The following is an 18,711-nucleotide window of genomic DNA, read 5'->3' on the forward strand; positions in this document are numbered from 1 at the left end:
ACATTAAGTGATGATACTATTATACTGCTTAAAAAAAGAAACAGAAAAAGGAATGCAACTGTAAGCAGACCAATCTCAATTTAATGATTGAAATAATACATTGAAATTACTACTGTGTAAGTCCCTTTATTTTCTTGAATAATTTTAAAATTTTTGATAGACCAAAAATATCTGAATATTTAATACAAATGTGCAAATCACAAGCGCTTCATATGTTGGCCAGATGGCTGTAACCCATCTCTCCCTCCAGCTGCTCTGCAGTGAGAGAGCCCAGAAGAGGCTGACAGTCTGGATTAAAGACAGAATAAGCGCTCAATTCTCCGGGCTTGCGGTCAGCTGGGCTACGGAGTCCCTCATAGATCCAGTAGAAGAGGGAGATGACGAAGAAAGGCAGGCCAAACTCCAGTTCAGCAAACAGACCGAGCAGCACCAGCCACAGCAGCACTTTGAGCAAAGTAAGGTTTGAGAAGACAAGTTGTCTCGAAGCCAGCCATCTTCCCAGAGCGTTGTCCAGCAGCCAATCACTACTGTCCTGCAGCAGAGAAGACACAACAGCAGGTTCAATAAGCTCAATAAGTTTAAACGTCACAGGCATACTGCTTACAGTGTGTCTGGGCACAAAACAGGCCTCCCTCTACTAGGTGCCCACATGCTTCTGTTAAGAGCAAAGGACTTGTTACTCGCTGGAGTACTGTAGTTATAGACCAACTAGTATTGAGAGGAGCTCTCCAGAAGCACTGCATCAATCACTCACTGGTCTATTCAGTCCATAAATAATGGAGTCAGATGCCCCTTTTATAAAGATAATTTTTTTGGCTTTTCCGCCTTTAATTTGACACTACAGCTAGGTGAGAAAGGGGAGAGAGAGGGGGAAGACATGCAGGAAATCGTCACAGGTCGGATTCAAACCCTGGACCTCTGCGTCAAGGCATAAACCTATCAGTATATGTGCGCCTGCTCTACCCACTGACCCAACCCGGCCACAGATGCCCCATTTTTTTATACTAGTGCTGTACTGTGGACGTTAACCTTCCATTAACTATCAAGTTGTTCGAAACAAGAGGGACTTTTACAGTATTATTGAGTGACGTGATTGGTTATTGATTACATTTGACCATACTTTGTTTTTACCAGGATTCATTGTGGATGTATTTTTCTGGTTCAGTTAGTAGCTACTGGCATAAACTGGTATTTAAAGATGTTATTGTGTAGTCTAATGTTACATGTAGAGCTGGAACAGTTAATTACTGAATTGATGTCAAATTCACAGCTTAGGTTAAATATGAGGATTTTCTCATTTTATATGCGTGATATTACTGTAAATTTAATACATTTGGGTTTTGAGGTGTTGTCAGACAAAAACAAGCAATTTGAAAATATCACTTTGGGTTCTGGGTAATTATGATGGGCATTGGACATTTTTATAGAACAAATAATAATGAAATGAAAAACAAATTATCACAATGGACATATTAATCAATGATGAAATTATTGGTTAGTTAGTTACATATTTTGTGTCTTTTAACAACTTTGGGATGTGTGTTTTGTATGTTATCTCTTAGATCTAGTATTTTGTGTAGCTCCATAAATAAAATAAAAGTCTTAGATGTGTCACAACCAACTGCAGAGAACAGCAGTAATTAGTGATCAGTAATAATTCAGAAAGCATGTAATCAGAAAGTTAATGATCTTGTGACCTGTTCAAACAGAAATCCAGCTGTCACATGATAAACTGAGTGATGTCTTACCTTCCTTGGAGAGCTCGGACTTAAAGCTCTGATGTCTTCTGTCTGTTGACTGTCAGTTGTTGGTGTGGTTTCTGTCTGAGCAGCTGTGTCCGCCATTGTTTGTGCACTGCACTGTGGACCAGCACTCTTATCCTTTTTCACAGTATTTTCCGCCTGTCGTCTTGCTCTGAACTGTGCCAGCTTCTGCTCCATCGATCAACCCAACCAGCTCCAAATTTACACTGACGTTATTATTATTATTATTATTAGGTCTACGTGGCAAAAGAGCCGCTAGTACAATTAATTTAAAACTTCTTTATATCAGCGTTGCTTCATCAAAGCTTAACATACTATCAACTGCAATTACGTTGACTGTCATTCACTTTAACATCAACTTTAAAACCATTTTAGAAATATTTCATTATGCTACAGCTTAGAAAGACGTTTGTTTACCTTTTTACTTCCGCGTCTATCTGAAAGAAGGTTGTCGTGTCGCAAAAAGCTTTCAATTGTCGTAGAATGCGTCGTTTTCCAGCTGATTGGCTGATTTCCACTGTCTATGATTTCCACAGGTCTGCTACAAGCTAGCTAGGTTGTGGTTGTTTTTCTTATTAGTGGTGAGTTTTCAAACCTCTACACTTTAATGTTTAGTGGTTATTCCTGTCGTGAATATATGTGTTTTAGCTGTTGGTAACCTTAGCTAAGCTAACGTTACAGTCAAAGATATCGATAGAGAGAATAAACGGTCAATGGTTCAGACATTGAACCAACGTCCAGCTCATCACCACAACCAAAATGTTCTTTATGTTGTCATTGTAGAAGACTAATTAACGTTAGCTTAGTTCGATTAACTAACTTTAGTGAGACTTAAACCATAGATAGATAGCATCGTCTTACAGCAGGTTTCTAGCATTCAAGTTTAGGACCTTTTAACGTAGCTAATTCCAACAACTAACGTTAGCTAACTAAAAGACCACACTGCCTTACAGCATCACTCTAACGTTAGAACTAAGATAAGATAGATTAGATATTGTTACAGAACATCTGTGTCTTACAGCATCAGTGTTTATAGATCCAACGTTGGATATAGCTAACCCGAGATATTTATGGTATAAATATTATTGTATCAGTATCACGATGATTTGTGTCATCTCGTTTTCAACCTCTTATATAAAACAACTTAGTACGACTGCTAACAATAATTTTTGTCATAGATTGTTGTACAACGTATAAAAAAATGGCCATTAATATGTATCAATGCCTAAGATGACATCTTCAAATTACTTGTTTTTCCAAATAAATTCTGTATACAGATGTGAAGAGCAGAGAAAAGCAGCAAAAATCATCACAGTGAAGAGCGAAGACTTGTGATTTGGCAAGTTTGCTTAAAAAAAACGACTGAAACGATTAATTATCAAAATAGATGAATTGATTAATTTCGATCGACTAATTAACTAATACTTGTAGCGCTATAGCTAAGGTGACTTCATTTTCATCTTCCATCTAGTTTTACTTTCTGTTCATATGTAGCCTACAGGTTGTTCTCTTTTTCTCTCCAGACATGGCCTCAGCTCCAGCACAGCAGCCCACCCTCACGGTTGAGCAGACCAGAGGTGAGGAGAACGGTTTATATTGTGTTAAGTTTACATTTTCTAGCTCTTCTGGTTTTCTTATGTGCCCCGCATCATTATTGCTGAATAAATATTGGTCAAACGGCATGTCAAATTGTCTGTACCGTATGTTTGTGTCTGTGGGGTTGTTGCACGTGCCTTTGAAGCACATTGAGTTAACTTGTATTTCCAAGATCCTGTCTTTACATGCTACATAAAAGAAATCTACTTGCTTTGCAGTTAATATATATAAGCTGTAGAAGCGGAGCAATTACTTATGTTTTGTTTGCTTCTTCCACAGTGGTACTGAGTGAGGTGATCCAGGCCTTCTCAGTACCAGAAAACGCTGCAAGGATGGAGGAGGCTCGAGAAAGTTCCTGCAACGACATGGGCAAAATGCTGCAGCTTGTGCTGCCTGTTGCCACCCAGATTCAACAAGAGGTTATCAAAGCTTACGGCTTTAACAATGAAGGAGAAGGTAAGCATAAGGCAGCATTAAATTCTAGAAGAAAACACTGATGTGTCATGCAGAAAGGACCTTATAGCACCATTATGTAAAGGGGAATATTGTTCAGTTCAGCCATATATTGATATAATATTGATGTCATGATTTGAAAGTTAATATTGTCTGAGATTTGGTTATTGTACAGTTAAATTTACCCAATCTGTTTAAGCTGAGTGAAATTAATACATTGTTTTTTTTTCTGTAAATATTTGAGTATGAATATCTGACAAGTGACAAAACAACCCACAATAATTTCACATTATATCAAAACATATGTAGATATTTAGGTATTGTACTCACAAAGACTTCATGTCCTTCAGAGTAGATGATACATATGATCACATTGATCTCAGCTCTGCTTCCCTTTCAGGTGTCCTAAAATTTGCCAGATTGGTGAAGATGTATGAAACTCAGGACCCTGAAATCGCAGCCATGTCAGTTAAACTGAAGTCTCTCCTCCTGCCACCACTGTCAACACCACCTATAGGAGGCGCCATTCCAGCTTCATAGGTCTTCTTTACAGTCCATATACAGTCAACGGCAAGGTTCCTTTCATCTAATGCTTTGGATCAACATGAACATACCGCAATTCCAAGATCTTGTCTATTATCTACTTTTCTTGAGAACTCACTCTTACTCAATACACCAAGATGTTCCAACAAAGATGAAACTCATGCCTAATCTACATTATGGTTTCATTTAAACATCCTTGCTAAACCCTGTTAAATTATTGCTTTTTTACATTTCAGTATTTATTTGTTACAGGTTACATTGTGACCATTTTCTTATGTTACTGAACCTTATACACCTTTCCTTTTTAAAGCCTCTGAACACCCACACAGGTGATTTCAGTTATTCTGGCTGATCAGACCTCTGCTCAGGTGGAAGGTGAGCCAGAGCTCAGATGGGAATTTATTAGATCACAAATCTTTTCTTCCAATAAAAAGGATAAAGCTGTCATTTGTCCTGCCCTATCAGGTCTAACAATGTTAACAGGAGACTCAGGAAGATGTCCATTAGTCTATACACACCCACACAATCCTGGGAAGAGGTCCGATCAGCCAGGTTAACTAAGAAAACACCTGTGTGGGTGTTCAGGGCCTTTCACCATCTTTTGTTCATTTTTTTAAATAATTTTAATTATACCATTTTTATATGCTGTCAGGTGTATCAAATGTCATTCTTTTGTTATATATTAAAACTTTTTTTTCTGTGAATCTCTGTGGTATTAATAGAGAAAATGTAGGGAAAACAACTTCCTTGTACATAACTTTATTATTGCAATAGTGCTTTGGCAACAACATCTTCATATGTTTACCATGTTAGAAATACAGAAGTGCTTTACACACATTTTCATATATACTTTTCTTCAAAAGGCAACTTCCCTTGACGGGTAACTGTAGCATTTAAGGTTAAAACATCACTTTTCCAACATAAAATCTAGATTCATGTCTGCCCCTCTCTTTGTTTTGTGGTTTTAGGTTTGGTTGCATGCAGACATGATGACATTGTATAACAGATGTTCATAATAAGAAAATAACTCTTAGTCAAGATAAATAAAATTTAAGGTGCCCCAGATTCTGAAATCATCCACTTATAACACAAAAATATAAATAACAAATAGAACACAAGTTGACCATCATAAAGTGCTTATTTTTGGAAAAGGCAAACAGTGCAAAACCAGTGCACCCAGCACCCAGTAACAAAATTAAAAGTAATTGATAAGCAGGTGTTGATATTCCTGTACTGTTTGGATCTGAATAGAGTGCATGTTGAAAATTTAAAATACTGGAAAGTTTAGGTCATTTCTGTGTGAAGGACATTGTATTGATACATAAAATCACGTCAAGGTCTAATATTGCTGACACATTTTAAATCCTGGCTGTTCTGGGTTCATTATGAGTAGAGCTCCCTCTTGTGGGCAACAGTCTCAGTCCTTCAGTCACAATGATCGAAAAGAACCAGGCACAACAACAAGACGATAGAAAACAACGTCACATCTCAAAGTGGCGGAAAATGCTTTCGACATAACCCAGGACCCTCTGCCAGTCCGGCCCGTCTGCCTTCAGAATCTCCTCCACTGTCTGTCACACAGTTAACATGTAAAGATAAGATTAGAAGACCAGTGGACACAGCTGGTTTAAGTTGCACTTATAAATGTGTTGTGGAAAATGGCTCACAAGTGTGGCTGTGATTCCCACGCCCTCTCCTGTCTTAAAAGCAAGGTCCAGATTTTCCTTCTGTAAAAACATTTGAGTCAGAAGCAGCCTTTACATCGTCATCATCATCATCATCATCATCATCATGTGCACAGTTTTACAGACATACCTTATAGTAATGGATTCTTGTAAAAAAAAAAAAAAAAAAAAAAAAAAAAAAAATCCAGTACACTGTCGACCACTTCTGGCTTTATTAACAACATTTTGGTCCTCACACCTTTGTCGTGTTTAATAAAGTGAGTACAAGAGATTTTTGGTTCTTTCACAGGAGTGACTTTCTGTAGTACACAAATGTAGACTTGATGGTTAACCGGTATGCTAGTTTTATGAGTGTAGAGATCAGTATTTGTAACTTGATATCTGATATGTTTTTTTTCTTCTTTTCTGGCTCTGTAAAAGCTTGTGCTTAAGTCAAAAGTCTTTGTAAATAAAATAATTAAAACAATCTGCTCATAACATGCGTTTCCTTTGTTGTGAGAACCAACAGCGACGGTTTTACCTTGTCTGCTCGGTTAAGGGTGTCGTACGGGATGTGAGTTGGTAAATACGTGTGATAAATGGCGCAGAATGCCAAGCCGTCCTCCCAGCTGCTGCTGAAGTTTGTGATCTCAATATTCTGCCACAAAACATACTTGATGAAGACAAAATATAACTGGTAAAAGGGTATTTCTGTTGCCCAGCCTAAATTCCTCTTAATCTTTACAGATCGTGAAGAATTTCTAAATATTTCAATAATGGTGACATCCTGCTCTCTTACCTTATAACCTTGGGTACGATTCTGGCACCAGCGCAGCAGGGAGTTTCTCCTGGAGCCGCCATGACGCCTCAGCAGAGCACTGAAACCATCCTGAGGTCTGGGAAAGCAAGAAAAGCTTTCATCACAGTTTTAACAATAACTTAATTTGCTACTTAATTATACAGCAAAGAATTAAACCACATATAAAAAAGGAGATTAAGGAATAGAGGAAGCGCTTCTTTCTGCACGTTCAAATGTGCAACAGGTTCAAATGGAGCTTGTGATTAAATGTGATTACATGTTGATTTGACTCATTCATGGTAAACATTTATCAGCATTTCCATCTCTTTTACACACAGAATTCCATGTATGTTGAGTTGTCAGTATCAACAAAGTAGAAGGGCCTAATGGTTACTTACTTGATGGAATCTGAGCTTTGGTCCTCATCCTGTTTTCCTGCGATACAAAAATGCAGTCACAGTCATACAACTGTACACTTCCTAAGTTGTCTAAAAGAACATAAAGGTGGTTTGGTGCTGTAGGTTTAAACTTACCCGGGTAAAAGCTGGACCAGCTGTCCTGCCGCTGTAAAATGCGGTCCATCCTTCTTCGTTTTGGTGGCTCTTCTTTCTGGACAGATTTTAAAAATGCCTAATGTGAGCCCACAATAATATTAATGTTTCCCTAGATATCCATCCATATAATCATGATAGTTTAAAGAACATTTTTATATCAATTCAACAAGTGTTGTACCTTGCATAGCGGCAGTGTTGTGCTAGTGTTTTTTGAGGTCCCATTTTGGCTGGAGGAGTCAGTTGGGAGTGGGAGACGAGAGAGACTAAAAGACATTTTTGCACGTTTTAAAAATACGGTCTTCGGTATACAGGGGTGAATGTGTTGCGAGTGTTCACATAGACTCACCAAGATCTTTCAGACAGCATCACAATCCTCCTTGGATCTGTCCCTTTCTTCTCCAGCGCAGCCAAACTACGAATGTATCCCTCCGCCACCCCTTTCCCTGTCAGCAGCACGCTCCCTGATCCATTTGCTTCCTCAGGATCATGACGCGCAACTTGAGGGTCCACCTCTTGATTTGTTTCATTCTCATCCTCTTGCTTTTCAACATTTTTAGCTTCAGTGTCGGCTTCAACTTCCCTGGGTTTTTCCTCCAACACCTCCTGTATTTCCTCCTGCTGCTTCCCCTCAGAGTCTCGTCTCTCTGCCTGTTTATCCCAATCGGTTGTGTCTTTCACCCTGCATGCGTTCCTCAGAGTGTCCAGCTCGGCTCGCTCCTGTTGCTGCTGCAGGGTGAGTTCAGTCAGTTTACAGCAGACGTCTCTGTGCTCAGCCCTCAGACTCTCCAGCTCTCCGTCCTTTTCCTGCTGTCTGCTGAGGGTCTGAGCCAACTGCTCCTCCACGGCCGTGTGGCTCTCCTGGAGCAAACCCAGAGCCTGCTCCGACTCGACCCGCAGCCGGTCGGCCACAGACACCGCGACTTGCAGGTCACACTGGAACTGATGCCACTCCAACCTCTCTGTCTGCCATGGAAGGACAAAAGAAGGAAAAACAAATGGAAAACAAAACACTGATCTGAATTTAAAAGCTGCATGTTGTCGATGTGGTTTTTAGTGTCCTCTAGAGTCCTGGATATTACTGGTGCCTCTGATCTCTTAACATGTGAATATTTGTTTAAATTCAGTACTCTAAGGAGAGTAATTAATGTAACCTTTTCAGCACAACCTTGGCTATTTGGAAGTGTATGGTATAGTGATGTCACATTAAATTATAGATAGTTATAAGGCAAAACTTCCAAAGAAAAAGTTAATTAAATTTCTCAAGATTTTATTCAAGTGTCCTTTGTCTAAAAAGATTGCGTCTCCATGATGATTGTGAGATTCAGGCCTAAGGGTGTCATGTGACCTGCAGCTCCAACTCACCCTGAGTGTCTCCCTCAGTGTGTCTACCTCCTCAACCAGCTCCTCTCGCTCTGTTATCAAGTGCCTGAGCAGCTCTGAAAAACAAGTTGAACATAAAACGCACACAAGGTTGAATGAAAATAGATTTAAAAGTCTGACAACTACAATCAAGATAGGTCATTCATTATTTACTCAAGACCAACATATAGCACACTTTTATAAAATCTTTAATTAAACAGGATGATGCTGGAAGGGGTGGTCCGGAGAGACGGGTGATGGCAGGACCCGCCTCTCATTGGCTAGTACTCGTTGCGTTTGTTGGTAAGGTTTGGGCATGAGTAGTGAGATTAGTTAAGGTTAGGGTAAGAATACCAGGGTTTGACCATTTCTTCTTTTATTTGTCTCTGGCAAGCAAATACTACATCACTGGAGAACCTCTAAGTTTTTTCCTCCTACCTGGTCAATTTAATTAATCCATATGCTACATTAATTCAGTAGTGCAAAAATATCAGCATCCTTGTTGCATTACTAAATCAGATGAATTTAAGTAAATTCAAAGAATCACAGCTACAGTTTTAAGCAAGTTATCAGTAATCTGTAAGCAAGACACTTTGTTCATACTTGTTAAGCACAACAATTTACTTTGAGTAAAAGGCGGAGACACATTTAGCATGTTTTTCTGATTACAAACGGAGGTCAGTAACAGTTTACTTAAAGTGTCTAAGAAAACTAAAGTAAAGATGGAGGACCTACCTACTGCTCCTGTGGTAACATCTGTGTTGGGGGTCAGGCCTAGTGAGGCCCTGTAGTGCTCCATCAGACTGAGTAACACCAGGGTCATCTCCTCTCCGGCTCTCTCTGCTGCAGCCTGCGGCTCAAGTCCACTATCTCGCTCCAGCCAGCTCTGCTCTGAAGGCGATCCTCTGGATGGAGCCAGGGACGTCGGGCTGCCCGCTGCCTTCCCATGCCTCACTGCTACATCGCTCACATTTGTCTCTGAGGTGATGCTGTCTATGCTTATCACAGCCCATTCTGCGGGAGCAGGCAGTTTCGGTGTCCAGTCTGTGAATGGAGAGATTGTGGAGGGGGTGGTGCTGCCGGCTGGTGATGGCGTCTGTGCCTTACTGGAGGAAGCTGCAGAGGATAAGGCCATGGCAGTCAGCTCTGCCTCTGAGGGCGTGGTAGGAGCCGTGTGGAAGAAATCTAAAGGAGAACCTGAGAGAGGGAAACACATTGTAAAACAGATGGGGAGCAAAAGAACATCAGAGAGATAAGAGGAAGAAAAAAATGACTGTCCTGAGCCTTAAAATCATCGAAGTTAAAAAAAGAAAAAGTGTGCTGAAAGCCCCCTTCTTCTTTTCCTCGTTGCAGATGTAAGCACTGCTCCCTTATTTACTGTCCTGGGCTCACTGATGCAGCAAAAAGCCTCTGCTGCCAGTGTCTTGGCAGGCAAACACTCACACACTGTTCCCCAATGTGGCAAGATCCAGGAGGAGAGGTGATTTTACCTTGATCTACGATCTAACAGCTGCTCTCACTGCCACCACAAAGCATTTACATTCAAACATTTTTACAAAAGAAGTTTAGAGTGATGTATTTTTTTTTTTTTTAAGCAGTTTGGCTTGGCTTCTGTATCCTGAAATATCATCTCAAGCATCACCGGTCAGTGAAAAATAAGCTTTGTGATTTCTGTATGATGTTGGTACGCCGTTTATGGTGCTGCTCACTTGTTATAAACAGATTTCAGCAGGCTACAAGGATCTCCACCTCATTCAACTCCGATCTTTTCATGCTTCTCCTCCTTGTCCTTGTGTTGTGCTGCAGGATTCTGCAGACTCATCATTTCCTTGGCAGCAGCATGATGCAGCCTGCTCAGCTACAGCATTGGAGCTATTCTCATCCTCTAGCCTGAGACTACTTCCTGCATACTGACAGCCAAAAGAGGGAAACAAGGCGCAGCATTTTAAACAGCTGGAAGTGAGAATTAAACTGAGCAAGCGGGAGAATGAATGCTCTCAGTAAGAAGGCTGCACAGGGCAATTCCACACATTAGCCAAGCCAAATGACAGCTGCACAGTGATGCTTTGAACTGAAGGATACTGAAGGCATGAGAGAGGCGAAAGATCTGATGTTGCTGGATCCAACTTTCTTTGCATCCTCTGGGATAAATGTTTGTATTATTTCACAGCAAAGTTCTGATTCATCACTTCCTGTGTGCCAAGAGAGGTTTCTGTGTGATCATATAGTACCTTACAACAGAATGTTTTTAAGACCAACAAGGTACATTTATAGAGTGTCAGTCAGTGGACATGTGATGCTCACAGCCCCACTTTGTGATTCAGCCTTAAATATTGTAAACTTGTCATTGGAGTATACATTTACACAAAAATGAAACATTTTGGCTTTCTTCCATCAGTATTGTCCAATTCCTGCTTAATCAGCATGCTTCAGTTCAGAACATGCTTTGAGGTGCCTTTGCACTATATCGGTGTAGTTTAAGTAAACAAAAGCATATGTTGAATGGGGTTTGTCTTTACATTTTCTTAGAATTGGGGGGGATGTAATGAAAAATCACTGCACTCACCATTGTTTGTGCTGAAGCCATTAAAATCTGCTATTCCAATTGAAATAAACTGGTTCACACAATAGTATTCTGAAGTTGTCAATATTCTGTATGCATGATTTTTGCCTTTTTATTCTTTTGTAATGTAGAAGAGTAACAAGTACAAACGTTTCAGCTGATGCCTTCCTCAATGTAAAGGCTCTTGCTACTCTTCAGCCTCACAAAAAGAATAGTCTTTCTTGCATATAATGACCAGAAGGTGTAAATTTGAGCATGTGTGAGAAAACTGTCCATGTGCATTGCAGAAATTGAAACATTTATTCTCGATCACCTATACTTCGAAAAGTATACACACACACTTCGAAAAGTATATATATATATATATATATATATATATATAAAAAAAAATTAAATAAGAAATAAAAATCAGCCATTGTTTGCCTTTGTCCTCAGGTACCTGAAGTGCCATGGTTGTCTCTGCCAGTCTGGTTACCCATGATCCAGCAGGGGCGAGTATCTGGATAGGCCAGTGTCCTTCACTGAGTCCTCGGTTTTGTGAGGCCCACTTCTGTCTGGACGGGAGGGAATGAAGATAAATATTTCATGAATATGACTCACTACTGAACTCTTGATCAACAGAACGAAAGGAGCGAAACATGCCAAGATAGAGCCTCACAAGACTTTTACTCAGGAAATATTTAGTGCAGAATCTGCCAAGCTTGGAGCCCAAACATCTCCCTAACATGGCAGCTGGGTTTCTATAAGATTACTGCTTCTTATAGAACATACTTCTACTATACCATTTGGACAGTAGCCTACAATAGTCACTGTATCACCTGCCTGCAGTTTTGGCTGACCACCCCACAATGCTCTGTCAGAGGTTTTTAAGGCCTACTCAAGATTTAAGGGCTGACAGCTAAACAGCTTTTACATACATTTGACATAAAGTAACAAATGTGTTGATAAAAAAAAGCCACAGTTGTGTTAAATGATAACTTTCTTTTTAACAATTATACACTTCTGCAGTGTTGTGGCATTATATCATTTGTAACACATGGCCGATTCCCCCCCAAAAAACTAAACAAACCCCATTAAATAATCAAGTGATTTAAGGTTGCCGTGGTTATTGAGAAAAGACACATAGGCCTACATTAAACGTCATAACTAACCTCAGGAAGATGTTGTTGCTATCCCGAGCGGAATTCGGTATGCACATGATTTCCTATGACGCATTACATTTCAAAATATTCTGTTTTTTCTTTTTTCTTTTTTACCACCGAGTCCATCTGCTGAATACTTGCCTTCGTAAAACATGTTACGTGGTATGAAGCTACCAAGGGAACTAACTCTAAAACCAAGACTAATCAATCAAGGTCTTGCAAGTGAGTTGTAAGCCGTATTAACGAGTAATTTCTATCAATGTGTAAACTTGTCTTGCTGTGCTAAATATCCCCGCTTCCAAGGAGCCACGTTTCTTTTCTTTCCAAAAAGAACAATCCCTATCGGGGCGGGTGATTCTATTTTGTGAAACTATTCTTACCGTGATACAGGCTACGTTACATCCAACCAACGACACCTCACACACCATAACATTCCAGTTTCATTCATCCTATACCTGCTCAACCTGCCAGCTGGACGCCTTCCAGTTTGGTCCCCGGCTGTCCGGCGGGTTTCTTCTCAGAGTGTCTCGACCTCCCTGTCGGCGTTTTCTGCGTCCGTCTCCTAAATTCCCCGGAGGACACTGTTCAAGTTACTGTGACAATCCTGTTTCCAGATATCCCATAGTCACCACACAGCTGCAGAAAGGCAGCCACCTTCTATAACTTGGGTCCAATTCCCGATAATATCCAACTCCGCTTCTCCTTTAAATCCAATGCGACAAAAAGAGAAGGAAGCAGACACAGACTGGTTGCGCAGCTGCACGTTGGATTGACGACATGAGTGTTGTTAATATCATCATGCATGTTTGCAAAAATGTTTTCACACAAAGTAACGATTCAAAACAATAAATAATGTGACGTATATTTAATCAAATGTTTTGCTGCTGAGAAAAAGAGCGGCGGGAAAGCAGCGCGAGGAAGCAGTCACACCTGGAGGCTAATTATCTTTAAATGCAGGTGTGGCCGAGAGCTTCAGGTGTGTTACGTCTCATAGCAGCTGTCAAAGCACATAAGATGTGAAACAAAAGCAACCAAACAATTCAAGTAATCTTTAGCAGACATGACTTTGCTAATCCAGGTAAACAGGTCCAAAAATTGGAGTCTGAACTGGGATTTCCAAGTGTCATTGAAGAGGTTCCAGTGGGTCCACCTGTTTCGTACTGGTCCATATTGGTCAGCATGAGGGGAGCTCTAACTGTGCCACTATTGAATGCAAAGCAAAGTCATTGTATTATGGAGTGGAAATAAGATAACTGTACTGGATACCCTTATTATGTTTTCTACTCACAGGCTGACGAGCATCACCAGGGGCGTTGCACAAAATTCTGGGCCCTGTAGAAAGTAATTCTCTATGGGCACCTCCCCGCATCTACAGCTATTCATTCTAGCATCTTTTTGGGCCCAATTCACATGAGGGCCCTAGGTACTCTGTCCCATTTTCACCCCCAGTCCGACATCCCTGAGCATCACTAAGACTAACAGATATCCTCTCTGTTTTGTAGTTTCTGTCAGCCAGAACAAATATTTCTAATAATGATACCTTAAATGGAAACCCAAATTCAATTGCAGAATCAAACAAGCAATTATACCAACCTTTAAACTAATTAACTCACACAGGACATTAGACTGGCTTTGGTGTTTTCTTTTGTATAAAGAGTTAGGGTACATTTAACGTCACAATTCAAAGGAATTAATCCGCATTACAGATGAGATTGACAGGACAGATGTCAACTAATGTGAAGAAAACAAGTGAAATATAAAGTATAAGTTTAAATCTTTCGTGAGACACATTTTGCTACAAGTGGACGACAGAATAGTAGTGGCAACAGAACTGCTGGATGAGTCATTGGATGTAAAAGTGTAGGACAAAGACAAAAAGGATGGAGTAATGCTATGTGGGGGAAACTGTAATAGTGGAGAGACGATATTAGTGTAATGCAAGTTGCCAAAGAAGCAGGAAAAAAATTCAGATAAGGTCTTGGTAAGGTCATATTCAGACCAATAGAATTTGAATACAAACACATTTAAATTGGTGCAGTGAAAACGACTTTATGTAATGGTGGAAGAAGATATTTTACTTAAAATTAGTATTTTAATCCATAATAATAAATCATACATAATTAGTTTGTATTTGAAAAGTAATGGAAGCTTTAAAAAGCACAATATTGGCTTCCAACATGTAGTACATAATGTAGTAGGCCATATAAAACAGTAGGATAAAATAGAAATACCTCAAAACTGCACTTAAGTACAGTACTTAGTTGCGAGTAAATGTACTTACCATAGTTACATTCCACCACTGACTATGTGTGTGTGTGTGTGTGTTCAGTTGAAATCAACAGTAAGAAAGTCTGGACTGTTTCAGCACAATGTAGAGTTTAGTGTAGAGTAGGCTACCTTTAAATGTTTCAGCACCATGGACAGAGCACGGTGAAGAAGATTGTCTCTGGCGCCCTCTAGTGACCAAAACTCAGTACTGACAGGAATAATGAAAGAGGCAATAACGTTTGGTTTTCCACGGTCTGTTTAATTATTTCAGTAAAGTAAAAGAACTATTAAGTATATTAAGCATAATTCACAAAGAACATTTAAAAAAAAATCTAAAGTTTATGTTGTCTTAATTCTTGCATGAAGTTACTTAGTTTAAGTATGCATTGTAATCATTCAAAAAGGTGGAGTTTAAGCGTTTCCCCTAACTCACAGTATTTTCTTTATTTCTTTATTATTCTTAGACAGTGGGTCTATGGGGATTTTGGTAAATTTTTATACTGCATACAGTAGACAAGAAATAACACTTGACGAAACACTTGAAAATGTTTGTGAAGGGTCAACTTTGTGTGAGTTATGTAAGCTTCATACACAATAAGTGTTTTATGTGTATACTATCATTATTGTCCATTTTCAACATATGCTGCAGTGTCTCAGACTTTTGATTATGTTTCTTCTACCTTCCAGACACAAATCATTTTCATTTCACTTAACTAAAATCTACTTGCAGAGACTTTTTGACTGAGCAGTGAACACTTTGTGTGTTAAGTTTTCTTGTTGCGAAAGGTTGTAATCATTGTTAGAGTAATGTTATAAGGACTGATTGATTTTTACTGTGTACAATCTATTTGTGTCTGCAGTGTGAGCAAAGCTTTAGCGATTCAGTCATTTTCTTTTGCTTCTGGCTGTTTTATGCACTGTACCCATGGTTTCTCTGTGACCTTTCCTGTACACCACACTGCAAAGATAAGTTTCTTAGCATCACAAATCAATCTCACCATGTTTCCTCACAGTTATCCCACTCATTTTAATTATTATAAACATTGGCTCCAAAGTTTAAGGCACTTTGAAATAAAACTAGTTTATTTTTCTGCAAACTTCCCTTTAGAAACCTTAAAAATATTTGTTTATAATTATTATCCTTAAGGAGGATGATGAGGAACTTTTGTTCCTAACTAAGTTCTGGGTTGATGTCTTCTCTAGGAGAAAAAGAGAGGTACAGTAGATTAGGGTGTGATGGAGAAGACTGGCTGTCCCAGTCTGGATGTCAATTATGAAAACTATTTTATAAAGAAATACACGCCTGAGCTACTGCTGATACCGACCCCCACAGCAGCTGCCCAGTGACACAGCAGTGAACCGACACTGGCTTGTCATGAAGCTCTGCTGGAGTAAAGTGCAAGGACACTTGGGTCAACAGTAGTAGTTGAAGGACATCCTTCAAATATGACAAATTATTTCAATAAGATCTTCACCGGGTAAAATGTCAGTTATTTTAATCATCAGGCAGCACACGCAAAGTCAGTATCCACCTTTAAATCCCTTCTTACTAATTTTGAATTATTAAATCATTTTTATATAATATATTTAAATTTTTCGTCGTGGATTTTATTCCTTGTTTTACTGTAAAGAAATTTTTACTTTGTTAATTAAAAGTACAATGTAAATTCAGTTAGTAATATTGAATAAGAAAATAAAAATAAACAGAAAGTAAAGGACATGGAAACCTATGTGTGTTATTTTTTGTCTGTATATAAAAGTTTAGCTCATATGTGTAGGTTTGAAGTAGGCTAATATAGGTGCAGTGATGTAATATAGGACATTTTATTTAGGCTATAGCCTTCACAAACTACGCCAAACTGGAACTTTTTGTTTTCCATTGTAAAAGACACGTTTATTATTATTATTATTATTATTATTATTATTATTATTATTATTCACCAATTCACTTTGAATTGTGTAGGCTACGTCATGCTTATTTAATCTAGGCTGGCATCGATTAAAAATAATGCTTTTACTTTTTAATACGTTTTTCTTCTTAACTTTGTATGTTAGGCTGTTGAGAAGTTACAGTACGTGTAACGTTATCGGTTTAATTTAATATCAATACAAGTAGGCTATACTGTAGGTGCATACTTTGTAAAAATGGCGTCTGATATTGGCTGCCTTCATAAGCGGAGCTGTGCTATCAGTGACCACAACAACATCAGTGCATTATAATTCATCTCCAGAGAATGAAGTCTGCCACTGCATCAGGACTGGCGTCGGACAAGAAAACACATACAAGCCGCCGTCAACATGGGAAACTACGGCCGCTCTGTCGCAGATGTTTCTAACGAACAACGCAATGAACATTTTCACGGCATCCAGGAGACATGATCGCCTTTCACTTATTAACCGCCCGTGTACTATCGAAGAAGAAGTGACCTTCTCTGAGGAGGAAGATGTCAGCGCTGAAAAAGGTATAGAGGGAAGATGAACGGTGTCGTGTTTGTGCATGAACCGAGCCTGCAGTAAAGCCTGTTGTTATTGACTGTTATCTCAAGTGCACCTACATAAGGTCTGATGGAGGTTTGGGGGTCTTGACCAGGTGAAGCCAGGTGAATCCAGCGTGTCGCACCTGGTCAGACTGATAGGAAGCGTAAATGATAGAAAGTTCTGCAGTGCATGGATGAGTCACTCACTGAATGATTGTTTTTGCACTTGTAGGGTGTTTCCTGCACCAATCAATCACTGGATGATGCATGGTGTGTGGGTGAGGAGGTGTTGTGAGAATTAGAGTATATGTGTTTGGAGGTGGAGGGAGGGTGGAGGTGCTATTGAACCCATTGTGAATGCAGGGGACTCACAGTTTCTTCCTCAAGTTTCTTCTGTCTGTTAATGCCCACACGTTCCTATTGTGCTGCTCCCCTCCATTCAGTCAGTGTGCGTGTGTTTGTGTGTGTGTGTGTGTGTGCTTGGAGTGACTCAGCTGTATTGTACTATATCTGTCATCCATCTTTTCATCTGTCACAGGTGTTACCATGGCTACTACAGACTCACTGCTGTCTTTTCTTTGAGAAGGACTCAGGTAAGAGGTGGGAGGGGTGATCAAGTCACACATAATGAGGAGATGTCATTTACGCTAAAAGGTGGCTTCTTTTTGCTTTTCTTTTTTATACATATTGTATAATGGCTTTATAGTAGCAGGGATCTGAAGAAATGACAGTGTTATGATGGAAGCTTCTTTGTTCTTTTCAAGCGATTGTTTAGGAGTAGGATCAGAAAAACACGCTGTGCAAATAAGTCTGAGATTCCCATACTGTCTATGGAGATTCCACGTTGCACGGCGTTCGACTAGTCATGACTGGTTTCCAAGATGGCTCCCGCAAGTAAACATGAACGCGACTGTCTTTATAATCTATCTTTTTAATAAACTATCTGTACACTTACAATGTTGTCAATGCTTCGGTTCACGTTTAGGGACCCTCATTCTGCTAACGTTATGGTGTGGTGATATTTCGAGCTTTTTTAGTGGTATTAAATAACGATTTAATTTGAGTGTCCCTATGCCCCAAATACTAGCATTGTAATCTAACCAGCAGTCCGCGGTAGCCTCGTCAAAGCTCCAAACTCATTCGATTAGCATAAAAACATGTCCCAGAGAGCGACAGAGTAGGTACACATCAGTTAATAACCCATATGTTCGTTTTGCGCCGGAATTGTCCTTTAAACCTGCATTCGTGTATTTATTTATGGCCACCTGGGGGCAGTACAACAAGCTGTAAACGCAACATTGACATATTATCACCTTATTAGGTTGATATGGCGAACAGCAGACACTTGCCTATTTACACATCCAGCAGATACAGAGAAACATTAACATTCCTTTGGAGTCGTGTTTGTTTCCCCCTGATGAATGTGGGTCCAATACTTACTCTCCTTTTAACAACTCCTGAGAGAAATATCTGGCCCTTTAGCTGCTAAGTTCCAAGCTAGTTGCTAACTTTGTCTGCCGTTTGGTGCTG

At 39.6% G+C, this 18,711-nt stretch overlaps 3 protein-coding genes across 8 annotated transcripts; 1 reads left to right on the top strand and 2 right to left on the bottom strand.

The window, feature by feature from the left end:
* Positions 1 to 106: 106 nt before the first annotated feature.
* On the bottom strand, positions 107 to 2,274 carry saysd1 (SAYSVFN motif domain containing 1). Of its 2 annotated transcripts, none has more exons than XM_028604992.1 (3): positions 2,181 to 2,274; positions 1,749 to 1,956; positions 107 to 532 (listed from the first exon to the last, which is right to left on the bottom strand). In XM_028604992.1, the coding sequence occupies exons 2-3, from the start codon at positions 1,938 to 1,940 to the stop codon at positions 209 to 211; spliced, it is 516 nt and encodes a 171-aa protein (XP_028460793.1). In that variant the 5' UTR covers positions 1,941 to 1,956; positions 2,181 to 2,274; the 3' UTR covers positions 107 to 208. The 2 variants fall into 2 exon arrangements, with proteins under 2 accessions (XP_028460793.1, XP_028460792.1); XM_028604991.1 differs by having other exon boundaries at positions 1,749 to 1,969; positions 2,181 to 2,260.
* grcc10 (gene rich cluster, C10 gene) lies at positions 2,209 to 5,112 on the top strand. Of its 2 annotated transcripts, XM_028604994.1 has the most exons (5): positions 2,209 to 2,344; positions 3,041 to 3,102; positions 3,287 to 3,340; positions 3,639 to 3,815; positions 4,213 to 5,112. In XM_028604994.1, exons 3-5 carry the CDS (start codon positions 3,289 to 3,291, stop codon positions 4,350 to 4,352), a joined length of 369 nt encoding a protein of 122 aa, XP_028460795.1. In that variant the 5' UTR covers positions 2,209 to 2,344; positions 3,041 to 3,102; positions 3,287 to 3,288; the 3' UTR covers positions 4,353 to 5,112. The 2 variants fall into 2 exon arrangements, with proteins under 2 accessions (XP_028460795.1, XP_028460794.1); XM_028604993.1 differs by lacking the exon at positions 3,041 to 3,102 and having other exon boundaries at positions 2,214 to 2,344.
* On the bottom strand, positions 5,099 to 13,398 carry LOC114573077 (cytospin-A). Of its 4 annotated transcripts, none has more exons than XM_028604987.1 (12): positions 12,892 to 13,398; positions 11,734 to 11,848; positions 9,467 to 9,928; positions 8,735 to 8,808; positions 7,719 to 8,335; positions 7,551 to 7,635; positions 7,352 to 7,427; positions 7,217 to 7,253; positions 6,819 to 6,915; positions 6,561 to 6,692; positions 6,023 to 6,082; positions 5,099 to 5,926 (listed from the first exon to the last, which is right to left on the bottom strand). In XM_028604987.1, exons 2-12 carry the CDS (start codon positions 11,771 to 11,773, stop codon positions 5,837 to 5,839), a joined length of 1,770 nt encoding a protein of 589 aa, XP_028460788.1. In that variant the 5' UTR covers positions 11,774 to 11,848; positions 12,892 to 13,398; the 3' UTR covers positions 5,099 to 5,836. The 4 variants fall into 4 exon arrangements, with proteins under 4 accessions (XP_028460788.1, XP_028460789.1, XP_028460787.1 ...); XM_028604988.1 differs by having other exon boundaries at positions 6,561 to 6,677; positions 7,551 to 7,637; positions 7,718 to 8,335; positions 12,892 to 13,397; XM_028604986.1 differs by lacking the exon at positions 12,892 to 13,398 and adding an exon at positions 12,817 to 12,874 and having other exon boundaries at positions 7,551 to 7,637; positions 7,718 to 8,335.
* Between the last annotated feature and the right edge of the window lie 5,313 nt (positions 13,399 to 18,711).

The sequence above is a fragment of the Perca flavescens genome, chromosome 18, assembly GCF_004354835.1.
Source record: "Perca flavescens isolate YP-PL-M2 chromosome 18, PFLA_1.0, whole genome shotgun sequence".
Lineage (NCBI taxonomy): Eukaryota > Metazoa > Chordata > Actinopteri > Perciformes > Percidae > Perca > Perca flavescens.